At 43.3% G+C, this 20,898-nt stretch overlaps 1 protein-coding gene across 4 annotated transcripts in view; it reads right to left on the bottom strand.

The window, feature by feature from the left end:
* Positions 1-20,898, bottom strand: part of LOC109410266 (dnaJ homolog subfamily C member 13) — a 56,295-nt gene that overhangs the window by 12,584 nt on the left and 22,813 nt on the right. For 3 of the 4 annotated variants that reach the window (XM_029872861.2, XM_029872862.2, XM_062852040.1), the window contains exons 4-11: positions 11,468-11,671; positions 5,255-5,850; positions 4,937-5,189; positions 3,899-4,696; positions 3,037-3,593; positions 2,808-2,976; positions 1,552-2,679; positions 1,293-1,490 (exon numbers count right to left, since the gene is read on the bottom strand). In XM_029872861.2, the coding sequence (XP_029728721.2) occupies positions 1,293-1,490; positions 1,552-2,679; positions 2,808-2,976; positions 3,037-3,593; positions 3,899-4,696; positions 4,937-5,189; positions 5,255-5,850; positions 11,468-11,671 (3,903 nt within the window). The remainder of the gene's footprint in view (positions 1-1,292; positions 1,491-1,551; positions 2,680-2,807; positions 2,977-3,036; positions 3,594-3,898; positions 4,697-4,936; positions 5,190-5,254; positions 5,851-11,467; positions 11,672-20,898) is intronic. The other variant, XM_029872863.2, reaches the window with a different exon arrangement.

The raw sequence follows: 20,898 nt of genomic DNA, 5'->3' as shown, positions 1-20,898 counted from the left end.
TGTAAATGTATCGCAGAAGCAGCTGAGAATAAGTTCGGTGTAAGCGCTGGCTAAGACATGAACGGCTCGGACGGCAACTCCGGAAGACCGGAAGAATGGAGATTCGTTCTATCTCTCTTGTATCCCATTGCCCCGTGGAAGTAGCATTCTTCTCCAATTCGTAATCCTTTATCTGAATTTTAGGGAAATGTTTTGTTCATTTTAAAAGCTGTCTGGGAAACATATGGGTATTTTGAATAAACTTATGGATCATTCAATGTTGTTTTGTTTTTATTTTTATTGTTTTTTTTTCAAATAAACCATTGAATATGTAGGACTAAATGGACAGTTTGGTAATTTTAACTAATTATTCCGTTCAATGTTAACGGCAAACATTGCTTGAATCAAACTAAGATTTGTTCAAACCAAACTATGAATGTTTGTTGAAACTACTGCCAAAAACGATGCTGTCAAATCGAAACAACCAACACATTGGTAGTTCCAAACGAATATTTGTTGAAACTAACCAGTGAAACGCCGGAGAAACAACTACCAGTTTTAGTTAGTTACAACTACCGCGGGCAGTCAAATCAAACTAACAATTTGCTTGTGCCCTATTTAATACAACAATCCGGTTGAATCAAACTGGAATTCGTTTGCGTTTACTAATTATTTTTCTCCGTGAAGATATTTTGTCTAATGGAGATGTTGGGTAGAAATGACTAAACTACGGTAAAATTGTGCTGAACTTCGGCAATCCAAACTTCCAAAATTGAAACAGTCGAACAAGGGACCCTAAAAGAGTCTGGTACGTTTGACATAAGCTCGTTTGGCATAAAGCACATTTTTGGCATAAGGGACGTTTGGCATAAACTATACTGTCCCTGTATTGTCCCTGTGGAAAAAAAAATAAGAACAGCCTTCAATGGAAAGAAGGCAAACTTGTTAGTGGTGCATATTGGATCTCTTCTTTTCGAAATTAGCTTTTGCTTTCATGAATTTGATTTTTTCCGGAAGGGGAATGTTCCTTCTTTTGTATATAGGCAGTTCTTTATAGATACAAGCAATTTGGATTCCAGTAGGTATTTTTTAATTTAATATTAGCTATACTGTAATTGAAGAGGGAGGCATGATCCTTAGTTGGGACCCTTGCAACTAATGTTAGTACGCAACAATCAAAGGGAGGTGTTTCTGTTAACCCCGTTTTACTTTTGACGGTGTCGTGAAAATAGTGATTTAGAATATTCTGCGATATCGCACAAGTAACGAGTGATGAATTGCTTTTACATAGTTTACAGTCAGTAATAACTTACCCTTCCTTTCGGATTCTTATCGGGATGGTACATCTGGGCCAATCGATAGTAACTCTTGCGAATGACGGACTCGTCCGGTTGTGGAAATTTCGCCAAATCAATTCCCAGGTCCTCGTACGCCTGCGTAACGGTCATCTGAGATGGCTTTTTCTCCACTTCCTTCCGCCAGGCATCCAAAGTGTGCTTCAACAGTTGAACCTAGGATATAAAAACTCAATGAATTACAAATAGATTAACGTAAAAGTCAGAAACGTCGTACCGGATCAGGAATTGGCCAATTAGGAAACTTGCGAATGTCACACAGATGTCGCAAGTAGAATATATGACAAAACAATTCGTTCTCCAACTGGGGATAGCTGATGACTGGGATCGCCAGGTACGGATACCGGGCCATGGTGTGACCTTTCAGCTTTGGTGTGAAATCGGCAATGTGGGCAGAAATCTTTTCGATGAGCATTCTTCGCATTTCCGAGCTCCAGATAACTTCCGGCGTGTCGAACTCTCCCAGGAACGTTTCGGCAAACTTTTCAGAGCTGTGGTTTTCTAGAAAGCACACCATTGCTTCAGGCAAAAGCTGGCCTAGAATACTGCGGTGCATGATGCCTGACTGAGAGGTGGTTTCTTCGCTGCGAAATGCCTGCTTCATGTGAGTCATCTTAAGGAACCTAGCGATGGGCAATATATTGCTGCCGGTATACATGAGCATGAAATAGAACACTCCAGTAAGATAAACTTTGGACATTTCTGGATTATCTTCCATTATCTGGCATAGCAAAGTGGCTACTCGTTCCAACAGACCAGGGTCATGGGTCAAGCAAACTTGAACAATGTGCGGTAGGCAGATAAATTCGGATAATTTTCGGGACAATCGAGGTCCTGGAATAAGCACTGCTTCGCCATCTCGCGCTCGACTTGGGAAGAAGCTCGTGCATTTGATCAGTATGTCCAGAACATGTTGAGCAAGTTCCGTTTCGTTGAACAGTGGCGAGCCCTTGGCCATCAAACACCACTTCAATTGGGGAATCTGCTGCAGAGAGCGCCATCCGTCCATGCCAACAGCCCAGCAGCGGGTTCTGGGCGTGAGCACACCTTTGTTCCAAAGCTCTTTCAGTTCCGAAAAAGTAACCGGTCCGCAACGCTCCGGTTTCTCGTTCTCCCGTTCCACGTTATAATACCAATCTTTCTCCTCGTGCATCTTCATGTTAGGGCCAGCCTCGATAACGTTAGTTTTGGTGTTGGGCATAGCTCGACCCGTGTGCAAATGTGCTAAGGTTACCAGGTCCACTAAACAATTGACATGATCCACCAATGGACGGCAGTTGGACTTGTGAAGAACCAGGTTCTTAATCAAAATGATCAAAGCGTCCCTCAGTGCTGGCGATAAACACTGAAAAGGTAAAGGTAAATTAATATTTATCATTCATGATAGAGAATCTTCCGAAACTAGCAAAATTAAACGTAGACCGGCAATACTTAATTATTCAGAAATGGTACAACTGTGAGTCTCGAACTTACCCGATCCAACATTTGAAGGATGTACGGCATATCGCTGAAATATCCTATTTCCTCGTAATACCTTTTGTAAACTTTGGCTAGCGCTTGAAGCGATGTGACTGTAAGCTGATCATCATTCAGCCTGTTTCGACACAACACCCTTCGGTAGAGAGCGTTGAACAGTTCAATGCTGAAACATAAACCGTTACATTACTCACCAACCAATGAACAATCATCACATAGGACTCACGGATTTTTAACCAAATTTTGTGGCCAATCATCTCGTTCCAACAGCAACCGGATGTAATAATCTCCTATTTTGATCTCGTCAGCCAAACATTGGTAGTGAACTTCGAATTCTTCGTAGTTCCATGCCACCAGCATACTTCCAGCCAAGTCTTTGTCCGCGTTGAACTGTCGGATCTCATTTTCCAAAGAAGTTCGCAACTCTTCTCGAGTTTTGTGATTCCAAATCAGGTTGGGCATCGCATGATTCTTGTTGAATTGGTAGAAGAACAGCGGTAGATTCACGATCTCATCCCCAATTTTCTTCTTCTGTCGTCGATTCCTCAGAACGATCGGACGATTCTTCATCGTCTGTTGAACTTTTTCCTGCCGGTCCATCAAGTTCAGACCCCAATGCTTGATGCCTTCCAGATGTTTCTCTATCAGATAATTTAGCCGTTTGTTTCTACTGGAATGTTGCACTGCTAGTTTAAGGTTGTCACGGAAGTTTAGTTTATCCTCTTCGGCATCTTCCTTTGGTACGGGATCTTCACTTTCAAGGAACGATAACAAGCCTGCAGGCTGGAAAATGAACAAGTGTTTGTTGAATTTTAAAACAGCATAGCATAACGAATAATATGATAGTTACAAATGACTTTTGTATTGAAGAATGTGTTGAAGAAATTGTTTTTTTTTCTGGAATGTGGATATTCTTAAGCTAGCAGAAGGCTGCATCTATGTAATTTATTTCAATAAATATTTCAGATGTTCAGTCTAATGTTTTCAGTCTTCTGTTATTTCTCCCTTTTGTATACAACCCACTTCTAGGTGTTCAACATACAAAAATCGTTCTAATTAACGAACCAGCTCCATACAATTCAACTTACAAATATTCTCCTCAGCAGACACATAGCATCCTTATGGTCCGTTATCCACAGTCCCACCAAGTGCCGGGACAGCTGCCGATGCGTTGCCATTGTGGAATCATGCGCCGGAGTGTACAGCGCGACCAACAGATGGTGACATAGAGCCGCTTCGTCCAGGGCAAGGGTTTGCATTTGGTTCGAAATAGTCGTATCACCCTCCTCGATTAATGCCCTCATCACCAGTCCGCTACCCTTCACAATGGCAAGCGAAGGATGTTGGAACAATTTGTACAGCGTACGCCCACGTGTTGCCACCATTTCAAGCAGCATGTCGAACTGCTTGCCATCTGTCGTTTCGCTATAGGGTACACACAGTGCGAACGTAAGGAAATCCAACATGGCCGACAGGACCAACGCTCCGGATCCTAAGTTGACGTGTTTAGTCCACATGTCGAGTAGTTGTTCCAGAAAGCTTTTCGAGTGCAGCAGAGAAGATTTGTTCAACTGTTCCTGCTTCAGATCGTATTCCGTATGCATTGGATGCATGAGAGCATTTATCATGTCGATAGCCGCATACGTAACAGCAAGGTTGTTCCTCTTGAGAGCATGGACAACCCGTAGGCCAATGGATTCACGAAAACCTTGTTGATTGGTAAACGCAGCAAAGCCCACCTTACTGGCCAACAGACGTCGGAGGACATGAAACGACGCCTCGAGCTCAACATTATTCAACTGGTTCATATCTTCTTTGGATCCTCCGCCGACTAGCGCTTGGAGTGCTGCCGTTATCAAACGTTCTTTATTCTCTGAAAATAAACTCTGAAGAAAGATTGCAGATAAAAATGCATTAATCAAACTGTACAGTTGAAGTTGACACCGATGTTCAGTTTTCTTTCAGGGATGTTTAACCCATCATAAATCTTCCACTTTTGTGCATAATTTAAGTTTTTAATGCTTTTAAGGAAAAGTAAAAAAAAATCTTGGATTTAAATGCCAAAGTGCTGTTATGTTCCTATCACGGTATTTGAAGTTTTGAAACACGACACAATGAATACTTACATCCTGAGTAACACTGTAGTTCAGTCCACTGTATGGAATGTTAGCGTTGAACCGCTCCAACACATCGAACCTCTTCACTGGATATTGGTAGCAACTGATGATGTACCGCAGCAGATTCGCTTCGGTTTCTTCGTCGACGCACGCTGTCAGAGGACCGACCCGTTTTCCTCGCGGTGTTTTGGAGATTCGTACATGCACATCTTGGTTTCCACAGGACCGAACCGCATCCAGTAGAGTGGCCAGCAGTGAGTCCCTAAATGTGTCGATTTGTAAAAATCTCAGTAAAAAGTCCATGTAGACTTACAATAATTTACTTACCGATCATTAGTTAGGTAGGATCTGGTGAGACCGTTCTTATATTCGATAGAGAACTTCTGTATATTATCATCGCAGCGGATGAGTGCAAAGATTTCGATCAACGGTCTCAACGTGCAAACACTATACGTTTGGGGATCCCGCTCCAAAATGGTGGTATCCGTTAGGCACAGTATTCGTCGCATGGGCTCCGAATGACGCGGGGTTATTTTCTGAACGATAAACTCCGACAACGAAGTCTGATGCTGATCACCACTGAGCGCTCCGAATCGTTCCCGTTCGAACTGATCCAGGGTGATTTGATTTTTCGAAACCTTTACATCGATGCCCAAATACTGCTGGGCATTGCTGACTATCATCTGCACCACATCGTGGTGATTGGCCACCCGAAACAGGTGCAACCGCTTGTGGCCCCCGTAGGCAATGACAATACCATCCTTGTAGTCCTGAATACCTACGATGTTATCGATGTCTTTGTAGTTGTAGCTTGCCAGCACTGTGTTGGTAGTCGGGTCTAGTTGGTCCAGCGAACTAGGAGTTACTTCCAACACGGCGGGCAAGGTAGTACCCGACCAATGATGCTTGAAGGCATCAAATTTCTGTAAAGCAGAACGTGAAAAAATCCTAGTTAACAAGTTGAGTTCATTTATAAAGATTCAATTTATTTATTGATGCAGAAATGATTTTTTTTAAATATTATTGTAGTAATTGCTGACAAATTCATAAAACAACATCAAAATAATTATTTATATTCTAGCCAGCTTGTTGCGTGTTTGATTGACACATCATGATCAAACTCAAACATTCGCGTAACAGCTTAAAATCCAGAAAATTCTATTTTCTATTTCCCGCATAAGAAAGTCGATATGTACAGCCTCTGACAGACCGCTTTACGAAGTAGCCGTTTCGGTTCCTCATCCGATGCGAGGTTGTTAATCTATTGATTATAGAAAACTTCGAAAAACTGCTCGAACAGAATCCCTAAACTCGTTTTATGAGTATGTACTACTGGTGCATGACGCTGGAGGTTAGCCCATCTCCGGTTAACACCAATCGTGACAACTTCCCAGACTTCGACAGTTCCTCTGTAGATTTTGATCTTTGTATGAAGGATGAGATCACCCGTATACCAGAATCTTTTCGTTCCGAAGGTATTTCACAAATGTTTGCAAATAAGTTCGGGCATGTTAGCGAGGACACAATATGTTTCATAGATGGTTCAAAAACCTAGATTCGACTGGTTTTGTTGTTTACACTGAATTTTATAGCCCCGCTTTCATGCTTCAAAAACCCTGTTCTGTATACGTTGCGGATCAAGTGGCTATATATTACACCTTAGAGTAATTTAGCTCTCTTCCCCTTGAGCACTACTTTATTTTTACCGACAGTCTAAGCTCTCTGGGGAGGCTGTTCGGTCAATGAAAATGATGAAGCACTCAGCGTACTTCCTGAATGGAATACGTCAAGTCTCGAATGTTTTGCCCTAACGCTTATACACCATCACTATAGCTTGGGTCCCTTCACATTGCTCGATTCGGGGCAAGGAAAAAGCAGACTCTTTGGCTAAGGTGGGCACTAGCGAAGGCGATAAATAAATATATAAATATAAATACATAAATTTACGAGCGTTAAATCGCCTTCGATTAAATGAATTATTATTTTTTGCATTGGCCCGTCAGGAGACCTTGAGGAGCTGACAAAGCAAATGGAGATATGGAAAGATGGGTAGATGGTTGCACTCTGTCATCAGGTGTCGAAGAAGCCATTGTTCAAAGGATTGGATTTAGGCCGCGATTTCATTCGTGTAATGTGTCGGCTGATGTCCAGTCACTATTTGTTTAACGCACATACCTTCCGTATTGGGGTCTTGGAAAGCAATCTCTGAGGATGCGGCTTGGCTTAACAGTATCGTGAGGTCGGATCTGACCTGCATGAAATTCTCCGGGTCCGAGGAAAACAACAGAAACCCGTTAGATAAGTGTTGGCAGGCCTTGATTTGGAATACATGAATATAGTATATCAATTTTTGAAACGTGTTGACCCCAAAGTTTGATGTACCGTCGTGCTGGGTGTCATTGGGCCACTATTTCGAACATTTATGACGAAAATGCATATTGTGTGCTATACTACTAGAACACATAGTTCTAAGATACTTTCAGTTTCTCTGACTTATATTGAATCCGTGGGGTCGATGGACCAATGTGACCCTCCAAGCGTCACCCCAAACGGCGGTAGCACGTTGCTTGTTTTCGGTGTCCACCATTTGGTTATGTTGTTCGCCCCTGACTATCGCCGTTTCCTTCCGTTTGTACATTTCTTGTCGTTGTCTACCGATTAAGTTCCTTTTTTGTTTTGGGTCCGTTACAGATCAGGACATATTATCCCATCAACGTTTTTAGTATAAGTTAGCAAATAATTTAGTTTAAGGCTCAAGCAAACCGTCATCATTTTTCGGAAACAGAAAAGTAGTTTTTTTCGCTGTTAATTAAAAACAACGGCAACGAAAATGTATTCACTGTATTCTATTCCTCATGTGGAATACAGTGAATACATTTTCGTTGCAAAAATATATTTGAATGAAAAACTGCTTTCAAATGTTTGATCATGACGAATGGTTCAACGTTTAGTCCCCTAAATCCCTTCTTCCCATTTTTTTATTCCTAACCTTGAAACAGCCGCGAGTACTTCGGCTTCCCAAGTTGACATAATATTTGAGACAGTTAAAAAATGTAAAATGTAAAATCAATGTAAAATTGAACAAATGATTTCGGCTCAGTTATGAACATGTGGCGCCCTGGAAGGCTCAACTGATCTGTAGAACAGTTGGTTTTCATCGGAAAAGTATGTTTAAAATGGAGATGAGTTGCGTGACGTTACAACGTTGTAACGTCACGCTACTAATTCCCATTTTAAACATACCTTCCCAATGAAAATTAACTGTTCAATAGATCATACTTATTGGAAATTTGACAAGGAATCCGAATATGCAAAAATATTTAAAGGTTTATGGTCGAATTTACGAGTTATAGTGAAAGATCTGACCCAAAAGGCGTCAAAACGTTGTAACGTCACGGTAGAATGTGTCATATAAATGCCACCATAGTTATAACTAGGATATTCTATGTTTCTAGCAAACCGGTGAATGTAATTACGTTTCAACAAGTTAGTTTAGAAACTTTAAAAAGCCTATTTAACGCTTCTTGCATTTTTGATCTGATAGTTCAACCGGACTAACAACTTGTTTTAAACATTTACTACCTCAGGGGAAATTTTATGTACTCATGCAAGCAAGCGACTTGTCAAATGCGACATATGATGTGAGTTTACTAGAAATCCTCTATATAGAGATGAGCGGAAGTTACATATGTCGATTCGGCAACGCTGTTTGTTTTGTTTACAACAGCTTCCAAAACTTGCCACAAAGCTAGATGTTCAAACTTTGTGCATGACTTTGTTATGGTGCAAGTTGTTTGCAAGTTGCAAGTTTACGTTTGCTAATTATGGGCGAACTTTTTTTTTTCCAAAATTTTGAAAAAATATCAACACAATCGAAGAAATCTGAAATGCATTGCAAAGAGTTGCTCTAATCATATCGTCAGAAGCGAATCAAACGGTAGCAATGGAAGTTTTTCGAAAAGAACAGCTACAAAAGTTTCTTCATGAGCATGAATTCTTGAACACATAAAGAATTAAATATTATTTTTTTACTACATTTTCATATACCATCAAATTTCCGATATTAAAAATAAATAATTATAATTTGTTTAGTACTGATTACAATACCGTGCAAACGACGCATTCCTACAAACGATAAACATGTTCGTTTGGCTCACATTTTGACAGTTCTCTCTGTACGATTGGCTCACAATGGCCGCTTCCGCAAATCTCTATAATGTAGGATTACTAGAGTTTACATGGAATTTTCTTAAACAGAGGAAACCCCGGAGTTTGACAAGTAGTCTCAGTTTGTAAACAAAGATTGGATTGTGTCACCTTGTCATGGCGAAAAAGTTTATATTGCCTTTAGAAATGAAAGTAAATTTTACTAAAATTCAATGAGTGTTCATATTATGCGGATAACTAAAAAGCTTTACATAGTAGTATTCGATAATGCTACCAAATCCTTTTGTGTATCATGATTGAAATTCACTTTGCTTACTAACCAAAGTGTTGGGGACACGCAAAGTTCCACTACGGTCGTAATGTCGTATGAATGTCGAAAATGAAGAATTCAATTGAATGAATCGTGTTCTCATAACAATATGTTATATTTTTTCCATTTGCGCAGAATTAGGAACATTCCAAAAAAGGGTGCGCAGAATTAGGAACAACGACACACTTTAGAATTTCTATGATTTTACATAAAAATTGAGTGTTTTGTATAGGAATTATATTTTCCCCTTAGGCCGTTACAAATATTTATTTCTCTTTTTGTCCTACCACTCTTTGGATGGTCGAGGGGGGGGGGAATAATAAAGCATTTATTTTGAAAAATATTAAAAACTCATCGGATTTGTTAAAGAAGGGGTAAACAAAAAAGTCAAAAATAAGTTTGTATCAGCCTTATTTACAAAGCTTATAACTATGCGCGGTCAAAAATGCAGCCAAATCGGTTCGATATGGAATTCATTACAACTGATTGAAATTGAAAAAGTCTTAGGTGCGCAGAATATGGGCCCTCCACGGTACATAAAGACTGGGATTTCAAATTTTTCTTGATTATTCGCTAGAATAATCAAATAAGGATAAAAACCACTTTGGTTGGGTTAAATTGATGGACCCCTCGTTTGTCAAGAGGCTGATAATAATATCTCCAAAATTAATGTTGTAAACATACACAGGTTTTTTTACACGGGGGATACGTACTGCGTAAAAAAATTCAGTTCAAATTTAAAAAAACTGCGTAAAAAAATCTCACCATTTCTCGACGAATCATGCAAAAATAAGACGATGATTTTTTTTATGTATGGAGTTTTGACAGCCATCTTGGATTAGGCCGGTAATATAAATTTTTATCATAAAATCGCGATTTTCGCTGTGTTCGCAACCACAATTTTCAAATCCGACTTCACCATAAGAGAGCTGAGAGTCTAAGCTTTTCAAAACATTAAAATATTTAGGTGTGCGTTGACCGCAACAATGATATATCGATGAAAACGTAAGGCGACCTCCCATTCTTCTAGACGTATACTGTATTAACCCTCCTAAGATGTTACGCTAGGCGCACCACGATAGCGTAGTGCATGTTCAGCGATACTGGGTTAAGTTTGCATATGTGTGAGTGACTTTACGCAATTAGTCGGACATCGTCCAGTTGGTGGACTGTATCGAGCCCGAAACCGCTCGGCACAAAAAGTAATAAAAAAACAATAAATCGTTTGTAATAACAATACGTGTTGTGTCCGTTCTCGTGTCGCGTCCCTTGGGTGTATTTTAAGTTCTTACGTGAGCACAACCTAAAAAAAAATTGAAGCAAAATCGATCACGTTTAAAAACACCTTGTTCGAAAGCATGTTTTACGTTTTATCATTACAGCCTAAAAGAAGTTGAATTTTAAATTCCATTGGATATTGAATATTATATTTAAACTGTTACTCCTAATAATAGTCTTAAGCATTTAAGATGCACACATAAACAGGGGTTCCCATTTAGCCGAGTGGTTAAGGCTTTGGATCACCAATCCGGAGACGGCGGGTTCGATTCTCGTTCCAGTGGGAAAAATTTGCTCGACTCCCTGGGCATAGAGTATCATTGTCCTTGCCTCACAATATACAAATTCATGCACTGGCGGCAAAGAAAGCCCTTCAATTAATAACTGTGGAAGTGCTCAAAGAACACTAAGTTGAAAAGAGGCAGGCCAAGTTCTAGTGAAAACGTCGAGCCATAAAGATGAAGAAGAAGAACGCACACATAAATACATTTAAAGAATATTATTTACTTAAAGTTTTAAAAGCTATTTAGGTAAAAGTTGCTGAATCTTTTTATCATACAACTGAACTGCAGCGTGTATTCCTAAAATTATCATGCTTGTTGTAGAAATCAGTATTTTATAAGCAATATATAAACCCTTAATGATATCCCATGTTAGTAACTACAGTGAATACATGATGATTATAACCGTGTGAAGTCATTCGACTATATTGTGCACCACCGGATAAATATGATATTATTCCTTCAAGACATACAAAATTGCAAAATCAAGAGCATAAAACTCACTTGAGACTCGGGCTCATAGTGCGGCAAGCATTTGCTAACGCTCGGTTGCAGTAGCAGTGTTGACACTAGTATCCTAATCCAACTATTTAGCCTAATACTAGATTCCCACGATGGGGACGAAGCCAATGAACCGGAATTGGCGGCAGAGTTCAAAGACGCGGAACTTGTACTTTGAAAGGACTCAGTAGGATATTCTACGTCATCCTGAAACAGAAAGCAAAACGAACAATTAGCGATTTGATGTCCTCGTGGATCGGTGGGAGGTAAACGAGCAACGCTAGCCAATATTTGTCAATCCCACCCGAATCGGAACCTATTTGAATGGTATAATACAATTTGGAGTCTCCAATGCTAGGCTAAACTAGTTGAATTAGAACCGGAATTTGAAGTTAGGAGCAAGTAACAACTGCGATAGCAGCTTATTTGGCGCAATACAAAGCACAGCTGATGGATTTGACATCAAATCGTCGTCACTGAGGGATTGTTAGCAATCTTCTCAAAATACTTTGGCATATATATTTTTTTTACTACTAGATGCATCTAGATGCAATTCATCAATTAAATCATTTCAAACTGGCTATTCAAATAAAATTTTCCCCTAAGCAGCCATCTTTGTTCTCTAGCAATGGTATCCTTAATTAGAAATACATCAAGTCCAGAAAATATGTTTTATTTTCAAAACAAGTTTGCCCTTCAATTGGGACCTACTGGGATTACTGGAAATAACTTTGATTTGATGAATTTCTTTATAAAGATATTCTTAAATTTGTTAGAAAGTGTTCTAAATAAATTACTCCAAATCGTAACTTTTTCAGAAATTTTGCAAACACTCCGAATTTTCATACTAGCAAGGGTGGATGGACGTTAAATTTTTCATGCCACACAAATCACATTAACCCTTTCTTTCCCACAAGGTTTTTTGATATTTAAAAATAGATAAAATGGTTTTTAAACAAATCACCAGAACAAAAGATGAATAGTTGTACTCCAAAATATCGTTAGAAATGAAAAAAAAAATGATTTTTGGGGTGGATCACCTGTGATCCATTGGGAAGATGGATGCACTGAAGGCACATATATAATTTTTTTTTTTTTTTTTTAATTTATCTCGAGATTCTTATCTAGCCCTTCTGTAAAACTTAATGAAATTTGTGGGACTTCTTGCAGTTATCATAAGTAGTTAGGTATTCGAACATGGTTCGCTTCGAATCAATAGCTTCTCTCCTCGTACCATATAAACCCTCCAGGATTAATCTGCGACTTAATACCGGCGCTAAATAGATTACCTTATATGAAATAATGACATTTTTACATGAAACACTATTAATAATGGCAAATGCCTTGTTTTGTATCCCGCGCCCGTACGTGGTGGCCGAACTCGCGTACCGAGATCATTAGCGCGAGAAACAAATTAAAACATATTTAATCGGACGAACGAATTAAAACGCGTTGTTGCGATAAAACGAACAATAACAAACTAAACTTTATTTACATTACATTCGGACAACATTCATTCATAACAATTACACATGTATGCGCTGTGTCGACATCAAAGGGTGACAGATGTTCAGTCGCCCGCGAGTCCAGCGGCGGCGGAATAGGTAGGGGCTATCCGCGTTAATGTTGTCCCCAACATCCCCCCTTCTCAATAGAGATGGTACGGGTCGAACCACTGCGGAGGCCTTCGAGCTCTGGAAGACCTTCGTGGAAGCTGTACCGGAGTAACTGGTTCGCTATCTGCCGATGCGAACTCTGGGGATGCTGACGTAGCAGACATAGATGACGATGATGACGAGGACATGAACGTAGACACCGACGAGGACGCAGACGGCACAGGTGGCAACGGTGGGAACTCTCTTGACGAGTCCGTGGGGTCCGTCGGGAACAAAGATGGTGTTGGGACTGGCGGCGCAGTTCTCGGAATGCTCCACGCATCCAGCAGAACGTCTAGCGGCAGTGCTGACTGCAGCCTGCTGCTACCTGGTGTACTACCGCCACGACTGCGCATCTGGTTAACATGCGCTCGAACCATCCGCTGATCTTCAACCCAGACGGTGTACATCACCTTGCCGATCTTCTCACACACCGTTCCAGGTGCCCAGCGCCACTTGTTGTTGCTGTACACCTTCGCATAGACGGCATCGTGTGCAGAGAAGCTCCTTCGGTTTCCTTCCTTTTCGTCTCTCGGTGGGCGCTCTGGTGGAGGGCGAAGCAGGTCCAGACTTGTCCTGATGCGCCGGCCGAACATTGCTTCGGACGGTGATTTACCTTCGTCGACCTGTCGATTCGGTGTTGTGCGGTAGGTCAGCAGGAAAACATCCAACGCTTCTCCAACGCCGACCTTCCCCTCCTGGATCTTCTTCAGCGCCCTCTTGTACGTGTCCACGAACCTTTCAGCCTGACCGTTCGACTGTGGATGAAACGGTGCCGTGGTGACGTGATCGATGCCACTGTCGCTGCAGAACTGCTGGAACTCGCTGCTCGTGAACTGCGTCCCGTTGTCGCTGACGAGCGTTTCAGGCATTCCCAGCCGGGCAAAGATGCTTCTCAAGATGCTGATCGTGGCTGTGGAAGTGATCCGTTGTGTTGGCACCACTTCCGGCCACTTCGAATGCGCGTCGACTACCAGCAAGTAGTGTACTCCGTCGATGGGACCGGCGTAGTCCACATGAACTCGCTTCCATGGGCCAGTTGGACGTGGCCACGGAACGAGTGCTTCCTTCGGTGGACTCCTTGCTACGGAAGCGCAGTGCTTACACGCCTTCACGTACTGGGCAATCTCCTCATCAATCGACGGCCAATACACATAACTCCTCGCCAACGCCTTCATTCGTAGGATTCCGGGGTGTCCCCGGTGCAGCTGCCGCAGACACCGCTGCCGATACTTCTCGGGAATCACCAAGCGTTCTCCGAACATGATGCACTTCCCAACGGTGCACAGCGAATCTCGCCTTCCATGGAGCCGGCGTATTTCCGGATCCACGATCTTCGCCTCTTCCGGCCAGCCTTCTCGAAGATACCGGTACACTTTGCGCAGCTGTTCGTCGGATTGCGTCTCCTGTTCCACCGACTTGAAACTGAGCGGAAGACAGCTTATTGCTTCGTCCGCCACAAACCGCAAATCCTCCTCCAAGATCACGCTCGCAATCACGTAATCCTCGTCAGGCTTGGCGTGGTTGTTGATCAGCCTCAACAGGACATCGGCGTTCCCGAACTTCTCCGTTTGCACGTACTCGATGGTGAAGTCGTACAACAGCAACGTCAGCGCCCAGCGCTGAAGACGGTTCGCCGTGTACACCGGAATACCTTTCCGCGAGCCGAAAATCCGAACCAAAGGTGCGTGGTCGGTCTGCAAACGAAACTTCCTGCCGAAAATCATCTTGTGGAATTTCGTTACAGCGAACACCACTGCCAGTCCTTCGCGATCCGGCTGGCTGTAGCCCATCTCCGCCTTCGTAAGCGCACGTGCCGCGTGCTGAACCACCTTCACTGAACCGTCGGGGAACCTATGACTGATAGTCGCGCCGACGCCGATCGATGAAGCATCCGCCGAAACGATGATCTCTCGTCGCGGATCGTAATGGGTCAACAGAAGGTCGGAACCAAGGATCTCCTTGAACCGATCGAAAGAACGCTGACACTCGGCGGTCCAACGGAACTCTCCTTTTTCCTTCAGCAGCTCGTCGAGCGGGAACCGAAGCGTGCGCATGTTGAGCACGAACTTTCCATAATAGTTTATTGCGCCCAGAAAAGAACGAACTCCGCTGACGTCCTTCGGCGCAGGCAGCATCTGGATCGCTTCGATTTTTGCCGGGTCAGGCCTTATTCCGTGCCGATCGCACAGATGCCCCAGATAGCGGATTTGGCTCTTCCCGAAGCTACACTTTTCCGCTCGGATGGTGAATCCGAACTCCTGGATCCGCTGCAGCACCGCACGAAGATTCCTGTTGTGATCTTCTTCGTCGACGCCGCCAACAACAATGTCGTCCAGGTAGCCGCTCACTCCTTTCAATCCGACCAGCATCGTGTCGATCAGCTGTTGAAATGCTCCGGGTGCAGCTTTCACTCCCGGCGGAAGACGATTGTAGCGGTACAGACCACGATGCGTGTTGATCGTCAGGAGGTTACGAGAGCCTTCGTCCACCTCCACTTGCAGAAACGCATCCGTCAGGTCAATCTGACTGAAGACCGTGCAGTTTGCAAGATTGGCGAAGATATCCTGCGGCAGAGGTAACGGATACTGATGAGGTTGCAGCGCTTCATTCAGTCCCGTCGAATAGTCTCCGCAGATCCTGATCTTCCCATTCGCTTTACGGACCACCACAATCGGAGCTGCCCACTCCGAAAAATCTACCGGTGTGATGATCTTCGCACGTTCCAATCGGTCCAGCTCGTTGTCGACTGCCTGGTACATCGCGTACGCAACCGGACGCTTCGGCCGAAACACTGGGGTCACTCCGGTCTTCAGCTGGAACTGCACCTTCGCTTTCTTGCAGAGCCCGAGACTACCAGCGAACACTCGCGGGAACTCGGCCTGTAGCTTGCTCACACTGGCTGGAGTACTGCTGACGCGGTTACAAATGGAGTCCAACGGAACCGACCACAATCCAAAAACATCGATCATGTCGGAACCCAGTAGCTGGAGCTCCTCCTTCGTAACACGTACCGTGCCACGCATCACTCGTCCATCAATGGAAAGATCGCATGTGAACTCACCTTCAATCTGCAGGGGCCTACCGCTCGCTGACTTGGCTACGACCGTCGACACGGTCATTGAAGGGCTGCCAATCTTCCTCCACGATTCCGAAGAAATGATGGTGATGTCGGAACCGGTATCTATTTGCAGACGCACTGGCGATCCGTTGATCCCGACCGGTACGTACTTTCGACGCTGCTGCACACTGCACGAGTTGACGGTCACTACTTTCGTCGATGCGACATTTTGCTTCCATCGCCGGGGCTTGACCTTCGCTGCACTCCTACAATAGCCAGTTTTATGGCCAACCTTGCCGCAATCGTTGCACTTGCTGCTCTTGTAGCTGCATTCTCTGGCGTAGTGCATTCCTCCGCAGAGCCAGCACGCTATTTCCGGAATTGCCTTGCCGCTACTTGATCCGGAACCACTTTTCTCCCCACCGGACTGGTGGAATTTCGACGGTGATCCACTCTTGAACCGCTGCTGATTCGTCCTCAGGGCGTTCACGGCGGTCGAGTGCTCCTCGATCATCGCCGTATCGTGTCGCAAATTCAACAATCGTTGACACTCTTCGGACAGCTGCTCCAACGTCACATCGTTCCGCTCCTCGATCTTCGACAAAAGCCGCAGCCGCACTTCCGCATCCTTGTCCGACTTCAGTCCACACACAAACACGAGGCACTTGAACTGCTCCTCCGAAAGCTTGGACAACTCGAACTCCACACATGATTTATTGATGCGGCACGCGTACGAAACGTAGTCCTCCTGCGGCTGCTTCGAAATCTGCAGGCAACGATATCTCCGACTGATGACGGACTCGGCAGCACCGAACAAAGCACTCAATTTCTTCACCGTCGTCGGAAAGTCGAACTCCTTCGGCGCTTTCGGTAGAATGAAACTGACGTACCTTTCGTGTTCCGACATCCCCAGCTTCCGCATCAGCAATCGCACTTTCGCTTCCCCGTCCAGCCGGCTGGCATCCTTCTCAAAAAGGTCTTCGTACCGACTGTACCACACAGCAAATGTCACATTATTATCCGGATCGTAGCGAAACTCCTTGATGTTGCTGGCAAGCGAGTCCAAAATCGCCTCCGGATTCGACGGAACCTGCACCTGGATCGACGTCAGGATGCTCCGTATTACCTGTTCCTGCTGGGCCATGAATGATTGCTGTTGCTGCTGCATCACCTCCTGCTGCTGTCGAAGCACCTCCTGCTGCTGCCGGAAAAGTTCAGCAACATAATTCTGCTGCTGCTGCTGGAACCACAGTAGATACGGGTCCATCTGTCCGGGCGGAGGAAAACTCGCACTGGGAGGGGGCACATTCACTACCGGCGGCGGTCGAAACTGCTGCTGCACATTCGACGGAGGCTGCTGGTTCCCATTTTGCGACGGGATCTGACCAGCACTACCCTCACTCATTCTTCGCCGTGGGTGACACGGTGGCTAATTAATTAACGACTTTTCGCAATATTAACCACTCCCGAAGTCGCCACTTTTGTATCCCGCGCCCGTACGTGGTGGCCGAACTCGCGTACCGAGATCATTAGCGCGAGAAACAAATTAAAACATATTTAATCGGACGAACGAATTAAAACGCGTTGTTGCGATAAAACGAACAATAACAAACTAAACTTTATTTACATTACATTCGGACAACATTCATTCATAACAATTACACATGTATGCGCTGTGTCGACATCAAAGGGTGACAGATGTTCAGTCGCCCGCGAGTCCAGCGGCGGCGGAATAGGTAGGGGCTATCCGCGTTAATGTTGTCCCCAACACCTTGAATGTAAACAAACATGCTAACAAGGAACAGGTTGGATCAGGAAGGATAAAAATGTCGTTATGTTCCCAATGGATCACTGATGATCCACATGTTTGTTCATAAAATTAGTGTTTTATCGTCAACTTGTTCATGAAACGGTTTTTTATTGTGCTAATATACATACTGTAGGGCATGCTAGTATTTTTTTCCGTTGAAAATAATGTTGATGTTTCGTAATATTGAATATTCAAATATTGCTTGAATTAAAATAGAAAAAATACCGACTTTCGCTAAATCATTTAGCTCTAGAACAAAAACGAGCAGAGAAATTTTGACCAAACTTGGCATAATAGTTCATTAAACGTATACAAACATCTGACGAAAAAATGGAAATGATCTAACTTATCCTGTATTTGTATGAACAGTGCAAAGTAGTGGATCACCTGTGCTACCATGGGAAAGAGAGGGTTAACCCTCTCTTCAAATACCGGATAAGTTAGATCATTTCCATTTTTTCGTCAGATGTTTGTATACGTTTAATGAACTATTATGCCAAGTTTGGTCAAAATTTCTCTGCTCGTTTTTGTTCTAGAGCTAAATGATTTAGCGAAAGTCGGTATTTTTTCTATTTTTGTTCGGGTATCAGTGGACCCCCCGCGCTTACGCGCACATCTTTTTTACTATGGGTATTTTTTCCGTTTTGTTTTTGCTTTTTTGTTTCATCACTCAGTTCCATTGCGTTCGCGAATTGAACACACGCGGTCGGGAAGAAAAATACAACCATTGTAATTTGAGTTAATAAAACGTTTATTTCGAAGTTAATCGGTGTAGATTATTTCTCTCGCGTTCGAAAAGTAGTCGGTCCAAGTGTATACAGTCCGCCACCAAAACATTTGGTCCTCCGGTTCCGGATAATGGAGAAGCTGTTCGGCCGTCGAAATGCGCTGCTAGCGCAAGTGAAGGGGGAGCTTTCAGCCGCGAAAAACCTCACCGAGTCCAACTCCCAAAGTGAGGTTAGAGAGCGGTTGGACCAGCTCAAAGTGCTTGCTGACAAATTTCGGGCGGTGCAAGGAGAAATAGACCCGCATAGAAATATACAATTCGTGCTATCACTCATATCATAAGACTCCATACGTGGAATGATTATTACAAAACTAGTAATCGTTTTATGATTCGATGATAGGAATTGAAAAATTGTCATTATTCAATATTATTTGGGTATCATACTATTTAAGATAACGATACAATCAATAATACATGAATCATTTCTAATAATATCGTTCTGATAAGTTTTCGAGTTTTGTGGACCTTTTAAAGTAAAAGCAATTCAATGGCATAGAATTACTGTAGCATGCGGTACTGTTTCGTCATCAGTGATAAAATCACACACCTATAAGCTCGTCTTTAGGTACTTCTGAGCATCAAAAACAACACTGCCGTGAATGCACTATTTTGTTCATGCGAGGAACATTTTGCCACCAAAATCTGCCACACTAAAAAACTGTTTTCATGCCAGCAGCTGCCATTCCCTAGCTTTGCAAACACTTGAAAGTTTTGTGAAAGCAGGTGATAGCTTACCTTTACCGACTGAAATAGCATCATAGCTTGCTGAAGTGGATTATTTTAAATGTTCCTTTTCACGCAGAATTCTTGCATCACAGCTCCCCCGAAGCTGATGATTTTCACTAACTGCTATTTCCTCGGCTATTTCACTTTCACAACATCACCGAGTTCCAACCAACCGCGATCACCGATTCAATTTGGCGTACTGCGTAAATACTGCGCAAAGAGTTAGCAAAGGTCGTCTTACACGGTTCGATTCCCGGACAAAACAATAAAAAACGTCGGGGATGTAAACAACGATTCACATAATCGTAGAAATAATTGACAGTGTCCGAGAAGTGCCCGCAGGGGTGTGCTTTTTTTTCTATCGGTAAAACAGAATTTGGTGAAATATTTCCGTTTTGTTTTTATTATTGACCGAATCATAAAGTTAATGATAAAGTGATTATAACATGAACGATCGCGTGAAATTTTTGTTCGAGAAATTTGGCGTTTTTGAATGGTAACGATACTTAACAACCCATTCGGTCTATCATTGAAATTCTTAAAATGATAACTGCTATCACCAATATGATATGTTGTATCGTCGATTTATAATCCTGTTTATGATAACATGAATAATGGGGAAATCATACACTGTACAATTGATGTATGATACCGTTTTATTCGGGGAGGAAAATCAACAAGATCCTGCTGCGATTGCGTCCGTGTTCGATGTTCGCGAAGAGTTTTTCGGCATGTACTACCGTGCGAAAACATTGTTCGAAGCAGCTCTGGATGATGTCGGATCTTCCGCGAGCCAGCAAACCATCGCCGAATCGAAAGATTGGAAGGAGGCTCTGCAGCTGCTTATCGAGACACAACGACAGATGTTGTTGCAGCAGCAGCTGCCGTCAAGAACGATGCACAACGCGAATGTGTTTCCGGAAGATGGTCAGATGCCGAATGCTGCACCCCAACACAATGTTCGTCTCCCAGCTATCAACGTGCCAACATTCAGCGGCAATCGCAAAGAGTGGCAAACGTTCAAGGATCTGTACCAGTCAACAATTCACAGCCGGAATGATATTTCGGCATCGCTGAAAATGCAATATTTATTTTCGTATTTGGATGGAGATGCCAAGCGTTTGGTAAACAAATTCACGATTAGCAGTGCGAATTATGCCAGAGCGTGGGACGCCTTGTGTACACACTACGACAAGAAGCGGTTCACGGTCTTTTCTCTGGTGCGTGAATTCATGGAGCAACCAACGGTGGCGAGTTCCAACCCTCAAGCGCTGAGTAAGTTGGTTACGACATCCGATGAGGTCGTGCAGCAGTTGGACGCGCTTGGCCGAGAGTTTCGTGGACGAGATCCGTGGCTTATTCACTTGATGCTCGAAAAGCTGGATCGGGAGACTC

Source organism: Aedes albopictus, chromosome 2 (genome assembly GCF_035046485.1).
Source record: "Aedes albopictus strain Foshan chromosome 2, AalbF5, whole genome shotgun sequence".
Classification (NCBI taxonomy): Eukaryota; Metazoa; Arthropoda; class Insecta; order Diptera; family Culicidae; genus Aedes; species Aedes albopictus.
Note: the sequence above shows the minus strand (reverse complement) of the source record. Positions and strands in the feature narration are given on the sequence as shown.